This window comes from Nanorana parkeri, unplaced genomic scaffold, assembly GCF_000935625.1.
Source record: "Nanorana parkeri isolate BGI_ZX_2015 unplaced genomic scaffold, ASM93562v1 scaffold831, whole genome shotgun sequence".
Lineage (NCBI taxonomy): Eukaryota > Metazoa > Chordata > Amphibia > Anura > Dicroglossidae > Nanorana > Nanorana parkeri.
Genome location: NW_017307099.1, coordinates 567146 through 579129, shown reverse-complemented (window position 1 = coordinate 579129; position 11984 = coordinate 567146). Strand labels below are relative to the sequence as shown.

At 36.7% G+C, this 11984-nt stretch overlaps 1 protein-coding gene across 1 annotated transcript; it reads left to right on the top strand.

Annotated features, from left to right (window-relative positions):
• The first annotated feature begins 1876 nt into the window (after positions 1–1876).
• Positions 1877–11240, top strand: PITX1 (paired like homeodomain 1). Its single transcript, XM_018565308.1, has 3 exons — positions 1877–2039; positions 4055–4260; positions 10692–11240. Exons 1-3 carry the CDS (start codon positions 1877–1879, stop codon positions 11238–11240), a joined length of 918 nt encoding a protein of 305 aa, XP_018420810.1.
• The last annotated feature ends 744 nt before the right edge of the window (positions 11241–11984 follow it).

Genomic DNA, 11984 nt, shown 5'->3' with positions numbered 1-11984 from the left:
GACATGTATCGGGTGATAAATACCGATAGGCTAGCGGGTTTCAGAATCCAGACTATACAAAGGTGCAAAGGTTCAGAATGCCGGCCACTTATCCCATCCTAACCCATGACAGGCCAACTCTGCTATTGACCCAGGAGTCCCTTTTAGCAGATCAACAAATGACAAGTTCCTTGAGGATAAAGGTCAGGATGATCGCTTGGTTTACTGACTATTCTCTGGGAATACGGCCCAATGCTGGGCAAGCTCCAAAACGTAGGAATACATCAGTAAGATGTTGCCACGTATGAATATCTAAAATTATTAACAATACCTCTCATTAGAAATAATACACAAAATATGGATAATTATCATTTTAAGAGGCAAAACTGATATATGGGCGCAAAAGATCTTTATTAAGTTTCCCTATTCTATATCGGAGGAAGGATAGGTTGGTGTTAAAAATAAATAAATAAATAAATATGTAACTCTGTGTAGTGTGTGTGTGTGTGTGTGTGTGTGTGTGTAACTAGTCTGTATCAAACTGTAATGGGGGGAATGTATTAACACTGGAGCAGACAGAACCTGAAGCAGTTGTACATGGCAACCAATCAGATTCTATCTTTCATTTTCAAAGCTTTTCTGAACAAAATGAAGTAAGAAGCTGGTGGGTTACTATGGTCCACTGCTCCAAATTCTGTCTGCTCCAGTTTTGATAAATCCCCCTCGTACTGTTTCTGTCATTACTTCGGTCATATACATCACGTGTAGTTGATTGTGGACGTGGAAAATAGGACGTACAATCGTACTGTATGGATCAATAGTCAATTCACATGTATACTTTGCTCTTAAAATATCAATATTAGATGCAGTATATATATATATAACTTATTGTACAGTTCATATTCTTTAACAAACCGACCCCTGCATTGTAAATGCAGGCCATCCACTATAGTAATGTATCCTGATTTAATTATTCTGTAACCTGCGAGCTTCATTTTATAACGTGTTTAATTTGCAATCCAGAAATAAAGCTTTTGTGCAATAACACGTAAAAGGCAAATGTGTCCATTTTTATTTTTCTGAAAGCTATTTTCTATGGAGTATAGGACTCCCCTTGTAAACAAAAGCGATTGAGCCTATTCACATCTGCCATGAATTCTTGAATGGTATGAAGGTATATATTTGCTTAAGAGTTCTGTGTGAGTCTATCAATATTTGTCGTGAGACAAAAGTATTCAGATGGGCTTGGAGATATACAAAACGAAATAAAACACCCTAGTTATAAAGTTCAAGGCACATTATAAATAGGAACTCGCAAGAAAGAAAAAAAAAATACAGAAAAAGTTAATTTTGTTCTTTCCCCTATAATTATGCATTGAAATTGTGGTTTTCTTTTTATCCTAGAAAGTAAAGATAGAAGTAGAAGGTTGTGGGAATTCTAGCAGGGTTTTGGTCTCTTTAAGAAATCGATTGCCAGCAAACCGGGGATGCCTTAGAGAGCAGTTACAACATTCTATGGGGAGTTAGCAGGCTGCTCTTTTGCTAGACTGTAGGCTGGGTTCAGTGCTGCACATAGTAATTTATTAGCAAAGACAGGGAGGTATTCACCTCAGCTGGGCGGGGCTCCAGTCTACTGCAGGCATTTCAACTAGGGCAGGTCTCTTTAATCTCTTTAGCTAAAAACTATCAAGCTAGCAACTTGCACTACCTAGCTGTCTAATGTATTTCTGGTTTGGAAACTGCCTAACTTGCATTGCCTGAGAGGAAGGAGAATTTAAGGCGACCCTCTAAAGACATTTGTATTGTATGGGCCACCACCTTTTGCAAGAAAAGAAACTGGATTTGACTTGGGTTGTGTAGGATATTGTGGAATACACGTTTCATGAGCAGTATTGTCATGGATTCTTTTAAAGGGGGGATGAATCTGGAGAGATTGCCTGAAAGTTTAAGACCCCAGCCTTCTCACGACATGACTTCCACCTACCATTTGCAAAGATCATCAGAAACTAGAGATCCAATTGAGAATTCAGCCAGTGAATCGTCCGATACTGAACTTCCAGGTAATAAGACTGAGCCATTGTATTACTATGAAAGCCTGTCATTTATATTGTGTACTGTTTTCATAAGGAAATGCATGAAAAAAAACGATCGGTTATTGAGGTCTAGTTCAGGAGATTTATCGCTTTAATTATTAATAAATACCATAGCGACCTTATCTAATATGGATATTATTACTTTGCGGGGAGATTAACTATTTTTACTGTACTAAAAGCGTCCCTGCACAGCTCCGTTTAACATACGGCCAAATCTATTACATTTCAGACTAATATTCCATGTGAATAAAAAATAAAACAAAACCATATATGCATCCTACCGTTACGGTATTTTAAAGCTGAAAAAAATACAAACATTGTGCTGTATGCTTATATTAATAGTAAGGTTTTCTTACAGATTGAGATGTCCTGTTCTTTTTGCGAAAAGTCACACAGTTCCGAAAAATAATGTTATTATTTTTCTTTTATTTTTTGCATGTATGTCTGTTTTTAGCTCTGTGAAAAGTACAGTCTGGAACTCCCAAAGTAGTTTGTTTTTTTTGGTCTGTTTAATCTCTATCATGGCATGTTTATGGGCTTTTAAAGCAAAAGAAAATAAATATTTTGTATTCTCAGTGCAGGAGCACATTTGAGGGGAAATAGACAAACATCTGCTGCAGTGGATTATCTGAGGACAGGCCTACTTACTTTCTAGGCAGGAGGAAAGATAATGTTTTTGCTGACCCTTTGGAAAATAGCTGAATTATACATAGGGTAGTATTTAGCCTCACCTTTCATTCTACCCAAAACGCTCCCCCTCCCCCCAAAAATATATATAAATTGAAGGAATTTTACTAGGCAGACTCTATGGTCTATGGTATCAAAGAACAAGTATCTTTTTTTTCGTCTTAATGTTTTATTTGGCTAGTGGGAGTCAAAACAACAACGGGTATATTACAGAACATCCTTAATATAATTAGTACCAAAATTAACAACAATAAATTTCTCTCGAGATACTATCAAGTTTACATAACACAAGTCGATGGCTAAAGTACACTTTTTTTTTTACTTCACTAACACGTAAAGATTAGACAGGTCAGCTTAGGTGACCTCAACAGAAATATCAAGAAACTCCCACAGGGGTTTTTCTCTCTGTGGCCTATTGAAAGCTGCTACTGAGAGGGGCCTGTAATAGAAGTAGCATCAATATTTGTGCCTCAAGGCTCATATTTATGAAACTAGTTTCAAGAGGGTGAACACTGCAAACTGGTGATAATATTATCGATTTTGTGTTTTGTTTACTTTGAGAATTTGGAATTCCTGTGAAAAGCATAACATCTGAGCTCTTGTTTTTGTTAGCTTGTTATTAATATTATTTGTTTTTGTTATTATTATTATTATTATTATTATTATTACCTGCTACCTGCTTTTAGTATCTAGAAGTGATAGTTAAAGTTTTTCAATAAAATGTTTTCTTTCTATATTTGTAATTTAAAAGATGTTTATGAATGAGGTTGTGGCACAATCTATGCTCCTTTACAATTGTAGCAACAATTGTTTGGCTTGTGCGGTATAGATGGCTAGCCTATGTGATGTTACTGTTAGGAAATGTCTAAAAACAAATTTTAAACGTATTTATGAATAGATATATACAGTGTATCTCTATCTATCTATCTATCTATCTATCTATCTATCTATCTATCTATCTGTCTATCTATCTATATATCTATCTATCTATCTACCTATCGATCAAGATAGATAAATAGATAGATAGATAGATAGATAGATAGATAGATAGATAGATAGATAGACAGATAGATAGATAGATAGATAGATAGATAGAAAAAAACTGTTTGTTTGCTCTGTATATCTATCTAAGGTGCAATCTGGGTAGCTCCTGTTAGGTTAAGCAGATCCAGTGGGTTTTATTACTAATAGTAAGTACTCGCGCATCATGCAGACTTATAATAGTTTCTTATTATTAGCCAGAAGCCTGGTGACTTAGTAATTGATACTGATGTGTGCTTATGGTCTCTCCACAGAGAAGGATAGAGGTGGGGAACAAAAAAATGAGGATGGCAATGTAGAGGACCCCTCCAAGAAGAAGAAGCAGAGGAGACAAAGGACTCACTTCACCAGCCAGCAGCTGCAGGAGCTAGAGGCCACTTTCCAGAGGAACCGCTACCCTGACATGAGCATGAGAGAGGAGATAGCAGTGTGGACCAATCTGACAGAAGCCAGAGTTAGGGTAAGGCCAGCACAATCTTTACTGTACGAGCAAACAGCCCCCAACAATGACAAGCTCACACAGTGTGTGTGGACCTGCAATGGAAAATCCATAACTGTGAAATCTGATCCATTTCCTTTACAAACTGCACAGAGCTCACTTTCAAAGCCTAGTTCAATTTGTATTAGTGCTCAATTTCTGATCGGAGGCTTGGCCAAGTTATATGATAGTTTCATGAGCAATCCAATTAATCATCGTTTGCATGGGGCACGGATTAGTACATCGGGGTAACTTGAAAAGGTGCAGTCTAATATTACTCCCACCACTCAGGTGACAGCCAGGGTTCAAGTGCACACAGTTAAGTGCTGAAAGCACAAAAGACGCACAATATATTTATTATATTATTGTTAATATTGTTATTGTTATAATAATAATAATATTGTTGCTTTTTTATTTTTATTTTTTTTCCACCCAACAGGCCTTCCTTTATGCACACACAAATAGATTAGAATGATAAGCATTTTGGAGAACATACCATAAAAAAATAGAAAAATATTTTTTGCCAATAGGAAAACTATATTTTCCACATATAGTTGCAAAGTACAAATACATTTTGCAAATATATATAATATTACAAACATTGATAGCATTATTCACATGAAACTGCCCATATTTGTATTACTGTTAACAAAAACTTTAAAGGTTCCCTTTTAATTAAATACACAATTGTGTGCTGGCTTTCCATTACACAATACCATTATTCTGTTCCTTTCCATTCCCTTTGGAGACTGTGCATGTCAAATTTTTCCTATGTCTACAGTTTTGTCCATGCAATAAGTGGTGGATGAATCCCAGTCCTTACGCCCTTATTTTCTTCGACTTTCTTAGTTTAAGTTGTTTAATTTGGCACAGAGACACATTAAAATAGTAGTGCCCCCCAAACAAAGACCAGATGGAAAGTAAAACCCAGGACTGAACCTTAAGGCAAACTGAAATTGAAAGGTTCATTTCATATGGCCCCTAATAAAAGATTGAAGAAACGGAAATGATTTGCATGTAAAAAAAATCATAGTAAAAAGTAGCTGCAAAAGGTCAATAAGTTTCAATTTTTAGACGTCCTAAATATCTTTAAAGCAGCCTGTTACATGTAACTGGTCCTAACTGAAAATTAACAACCCCCCCCCTCCCCCCCTGCAAACTACTGTAGGCTTAATTTAGATTTCGAAGATAGACTTGTGTGTAATCGTAGCAAACTGTGTGATGTTGTACTGCATTGAAAGAGCGCTCTGTTAGCCAATAGACTTGCCACCCTCTTCCTGAGTACTTTTATACAGCAGCATTTTCATAGGGCACTAGGCAAAGTGGAAACTTCAATATGAAGAGAAGTTTTAAAAGGCCTATAGTCTTCTTTGCTCTGGATGTATTAGGTCCTACTTAAACTAGCCACTAAAGTGATCTTACATTAAAACAAGGAAGCCTTGCACTTGGGACATGAAGACTTTGATCCAAAACTGGAAATAATTTTTTAGCTCTTGCAATCAGTGGAGTCGATTTAATAAAACAGTAGAAGTGTTGGCTTGCAAATTGTGTGTTCACTTAGAAAGGAGGATGTTCGTAAATAAGGTAAATCTGTGTTCATTTTGAATAGCTAATCATGTGCAAAGTAAATTAAAAGAAATACTAGTTCTATGTTCGAATATGATTGAATTACTAGGTAACAGTCTTTTCGTTAAGGCCAGTAAACATTTACTTTGCAAAATATTTCTAACCAACGCTTGTTAATATTATGTTCCTAATAACCAGTAAAAAAAATCTATATTTTCCAGTTAGGTCACTGGTAGTTTCAATAGACTTACATGCACTAAAAAAAGTGGTAACATATCTCAATGTATAAAATAAAAGCTAATTACGAAATAAAATAATTGAGCCTCACAATTTTTTATCGTTAGATTGACTTTTAGGGTTTCCATTTTATGTGAATATGATTCAGTCTATGTGCACTGTTCGTTATTTATTTGGCGCTGTTAAAAATAAATCGATCAATTTATACCTGGCAGATACAGCAGTTTTTCTCTTATGCAATGGGAGAAATGTATCAAAACTGGAGCAGACAAATCTGGAGCAGCTGTGCATGGCAACCAATCAGCTTCTCTCATTCATTTTCAAATCTTAACTGAGCAAACTGAACAGAGAAGCTGGCTGGTTGTCATGGGCAACTGCTCCAGATTTTGTCTGCTCCAGTTTTGATAAATTCCCCCCATAGAGTATAGCGATGTCTCTAGTCTTAGACCTGATAGAATTTCCTCCTGCATGTAGTTGGATGGATACATAGCTCATGCACACTGTATGCAAAGAGCCTCCCGCTATCATGTAAATTCTTCATAGCTGTAGAATGAAGCTGCTTTGAATGTGGGTTTGATAATCAGGAATACCTAAATAAACTTCGCTGTTGTGTGTATATACAAACATACACAAATGATCTGTATTGTGTTTATTAATCATACCGTATACAATTTTTACTTCTTGAAACAGTGACATTATGATACCTGAACCTACTTGTGTATGTTGTAAGGTGCCTGGTGCTAGCACCGCACTGTTTGCTACAAAGTCCATAATGCATTTACACATAGGAAAAATACACTGCAAGCAACAAAATCGTGTCATCTCCTTCACGTCTGTAAAATAACAATGTAGACTAGTTAAAATCTGCTCTCTGGTAAGCGGTGTTGCTATATGACTACTCTCTAGTCAGATATGAATCATTACAAGTATGATGTATCCTGTCTGCAAACAACTTTTCTTAAATACCAGTACAGTAAAACGATCTTTGATGCAGAATATGACAGATTTGTCGATAGACTGATAAATTCACATTCGACTATTTTTGACCTATGTCTTAATCTAAGAAACCTGAACTTTGCGGGAATTATGTCACGTTTAATTTACAGATCTGGTCAAATACCTTTGGTCGTTTCTTCTTCTCTCAGAAACTGGTGTGCATTTTGCCTTTTTTACCTGGGAAACTCGCATACGTTTTAAACTTTGAAATAGCACCAAAAAGGTCCCCAATCTGTCCCCTAGTATTACCAATCGTTGCTGCTTCCTTTTCGAAGTTTTTCCAATATACAGGAGGCATGCATTTTAGTCTATTGGTGGAAATCCCTCTGAAGGGGCAGGCCAGGAATGATACAGTAACAAAATAGTCAATTGTAAGATAGATAAAAAGATTAGATAGATAGATAGATAGATAGACAACATAACATTTATATTTGAATAATTACATGAATCAAAAGCCAGCACCAGAACTGTGTAATGAAAAAAAAAAATTGTGTTTAAAAATATCAGTTCTACAAACACATTTTAGAAGATAAGCTGAACGCTGAACATAAACATTTTGATTATAAAAAATGTTTTAAAAAAAGGAAATACTTAAAAAGCACAAGTTCATCACATCGCTACTTTAATGATTGCTATTAGTAGTAGCAACGTCATCACCCTATTTGCATAATAATAATAATAGTTAAAAATAAACAATTGTGTTATGGTGAAGAGTGATCCAAGTGATACTGTTCTATTCTCTTTTTATTTTGAAACAAACCTGTAATTGTTTCATTCTAGTCCTTTCAGAGAGAAAGCCGGAAAGCAAATTATCTGCACACCAACACACAACAACTTGCCATAGCATAATATTATTTAATTTATTCTAAGTCAATTGCACGTAAATGCACAACCGTTTTTTCTAATTATGATCCTTCTAAGGGTTGGCTTGTTTTCATTTAGGCTAGAAAAAGCGATCAATGAGCCTGTCTGGTGTGCTTCTACAGCAAATACCATTTTAATTAGGAAAGCTTTCTGTCAAGTCGTTATTTGTACCGTGTGTGTTGTGTGTACCAGTAAAAGGAACTGAATGGCAATGAGTTATATTAAACAAAATCCAAGGCGCTTTGTGGGCCAGGGCTAGTATGTGTGTTCACAGTGCAGAGTCAACTCTGCAACTGGTCAGAGCAGTAAATCCTAATTAGTTATACATGCATGGACTGCATATCCAACGGGCAATGTAAAGATTTTCCTTAAACATTACTAATCCAATACCCTTTTTATGATCTGTAACAAGGGAATTTTATGATGCTGGGTAAGTAGTCGGAAGTGCTGGTCTATAGTACACCAATAGTTTCTTTTTTATCATTAAAGAGAGGTCATTGATAAAACATCAACCATTGCCAATTAATGCTTGGTACATTTGAAGAAGGGGATTTAAATGCAGGGGAAAAAAAATCTCCTTGAACAGGACTGGAAGTCTGTTATAGAGGTGAGGGCATGCAGTATATATAGCGAATACAGCTGCTGGATTATTATAATGAGACACCAGTCCAACCTGCAGAAGTTTAGTAATACGAGGTGTAGTAAATAGCAGGTAATAGATGACTAACTCACCAATCCAGATGGCAGATGAGAGTTAAAGCAGGCAAATTTAGTTCTCCTGCTGTATAGGGAAAAATCTGGCATTCCGTGTGCTTTGCAGCTATAGGTGAGACTAGTAGTCCCATTGTACTTTCACTAAGGAGGGTGAAATCTTGATGTAAATGTAATGTGTTGCAGGCTGTGGCTGGGCTTTACAGTACCACCACAATGGAAGCCACCTATGGAAAATAAGCCACGGTGGCCAGTTGCAAGCTATTACTGATTTACTGACTTGCATGTAGTGCCTGCGAAAACTAGTTGCCTGCTGTGTTGCATGGTACCTGCAGCTCCAATGCATGAAACCTTTAAGTTGTAGATTACTTTCTGAATGAAAGTTTTAGATCTACAAGTGTGGAAAAGACAAATGTAAAAAGAATATCATGCTAGGATGATGTGGTACAGCACCTTCTGGAGTAAGCACTGCAGTCTTTGACAGGTTTTTCTTGTATAGCCGTGGGCAGCCATGCTATAGCTCAAGAACTTCACCTTAGTAAGTCCTTGACTCGCAGGCTGGGACTTGTAGTGCAGCCGTGGATGGAAAAATATGCTGAATAATGGAAGTCAGCGTTTAGAGTGCCTTGCAAGGTGTTGATACAGAAGTGGACCGAAGGCGCGACTGACTGATATTGTGGATGAAAAGCTATGAATTAATTGTAAACAATTTTGATGTGATGGATGGTAGAGAAGCACTACCGACAATCATCGGCTTGCAGGATGATTCTTGTACTCTCAGGACAAATTTATTGGCTGAATACGGCTATAAAACTTCACTGGGATTTTAGTTCCACGAGAGCTGGAGAGTTGTTTATTTTGTAAGAACGTTCTATATACAGTATAATTTACAAATCTGCCTTTTAAAATAATTTATCTAAAACCAAATGACACCACCATAACTTAATCATTGATTTCATGGCATTCCTAACATAGTGGATATATATAGTGATGAGATTGTTGTTGTTTTTTTTTCTTCAAACTACGGGCTTACCCATTACAACTGGCGAAAAGAGAATGAGCACAAACATTAGGGTTGATTAAAGAAACAGAGAATGTTCACTTAGCTTAGTAAATAAATAACATGAAGCTGTGTTCATTTTAATATACCCAATTATGTGCAAGGGGAAAAGGGCAGGATTGTTGCTTACACTGGTTTGGATAATTGAATTAAACACATCTTTACCTTTTCCACTTTGATAAGCGAATGGTCTCTTTTATTTTAGTAAGTCAACACCATAGAGCTGTTACCAATAGCAACCAGTAAAGTTTCACATTTAATTTTAAAGGGAAATTGAACAAGAATTCTGTTTTGTGTCAGCTTCACTTCATGCATTTTCTTTTCTTGATTAATAAATCAGCCCCATACTATTACTTTCCCGACAGTTTGTTAATTTTTCATGCACAACATACATTCATACTTGAAGCAAAATTCCAATACAATACATTTAGTAAATACATATATAAAACTCCATTTGCTATCACAGCGGCCTCGTTACTTTTTGGTAGGGGATTTGTTCCAGCCTAGTGTAGTATTGGATTATAGTCAGTTACAGTGCATGTAGAGTAATTATACTAATGAGACTACTTTAGTGCCCTCAATACACCCGCTCTGTATTAATTATCCTTGGTTTCACGATTATGTCCTCCAAGGGGATATTTAATTCTTCACTGGGCTTATGTGCCAATACTCATTTGCGCAGAAGCTTTGTTTCAAGGAACGTGTTTTGCATGTTGGTTTATAAACTTCAAACTGGCTTTAGGAAGCCCTATATAAGCGATGGGCACCGTTCTCGATGTGTATTATCAACAAGTAGCAGCTGTTGCGAGAATGTAACTGTGCTTCCAATAAGTCTTATATGGCCATTTGACCCTCAAAGACCGGATTGTTGTGTTCCTATTGAAGTCAGAATAGTGTAAATGCTGTAAGAAATCTAGATAGTTGAGGGTGACCCTTTTTGTCATTAGGGCTGACAGTATGCCGTTTATTCTATCTGCAGGTCTGGTTTAAAAACCGCAGAGCCAAGTGGAGGAAGAGGGAACGCAACCAACAGATGGATCTGTGCAAAAATGGCTATGTTCCTCAGTTCAGTGGTCTCATGCAACCCTATGAAGACGTGTATGCTGGCTACCCATACAACAACTGGGCTACTAAAAGTCTGACTCCTGCTCCGTTATCCACCAAAAGTTTCACCTTTTTCAACTCCATGAGTCCATTGTCTTCTCAATCCATGTTCTCTGGTCCAAGTTCTATCTCTTCCATGAGCATGCCATCCGGTATGGGGCACTCCGCTGTTCCTGGTATGCCAAACTCAAGTCTAAATAACATCAATAATCTTAACAACATCAGCAGTTCTTCGCTCAACTCAGCTATGTCTTCAACGGCTTGTCCATATGGACCTCCTGGTTCTCCATACACAGTTTATAGAGACACTTGTAATTCTAGTTTGGCCAGCCTTAGACTTAAATCCAAGCAACATTCAACTTTTGGATACAGCAGCTTACAAAGCCCGGGATCTAGTTTGAACGCATGTCAGTATAACAGTTGATGGACTGAGCCTCAGATCATTGTGCCCTGTGGACTTTGCTTTTTTTGAGAATGGACCAGGAAAAAAGTTTTTTTTTTTTTTTTGCAAGAGACATCAGACTTAAAACACATGGATGAGTTGCAATCTTCTCTCTGGATTATGCGGGTTGTATGTACTTGAACTTGCACAGGAGTTTCCATTGTCCACTTTATAGAGAGATTTAGTAGAGGTAATGTGTTCAGATATACATTCTTGGTGGTAATCAGATACAAAGGGGGCTGTTTTGTGGTATACACTGAGATTGGTGATCATTTTATCGCTGCAAAACAGGAGTTTGCAGTGGGTGGATCTAGGGGGAGAGAGGAAAAATATTAGGTATTAAAAAATAAGGGTTAACCACTTAAAAAGGTTATATGTAAATATAGGTGTGCAGTTACTTTGTGTCAGATTGTGCTCCGCAGTTGAATAAACTGGTTTTAAATGCATGGATTTCGATGTCTGTCCAGTTAAAAAAAAAAATAATTATGTGATGGTTTCCAAGTAACGTGCAAGTTACCACCTCTACAATTTAACGACAGTCCCCTCACTAACCGGAAGAACAAGGATGAAATAACTCCAAATGCACCTATTCATACCCCAAATGATCCTTCAAATTGTATTTATGCTATGCTTCGATCTAAAGCGATCGTTCTTATTTATCCCCATGTATCTTAAATATGCTATGTAAAATAAAATAATGGAAACAATAACGCAAGAATCCTGGTG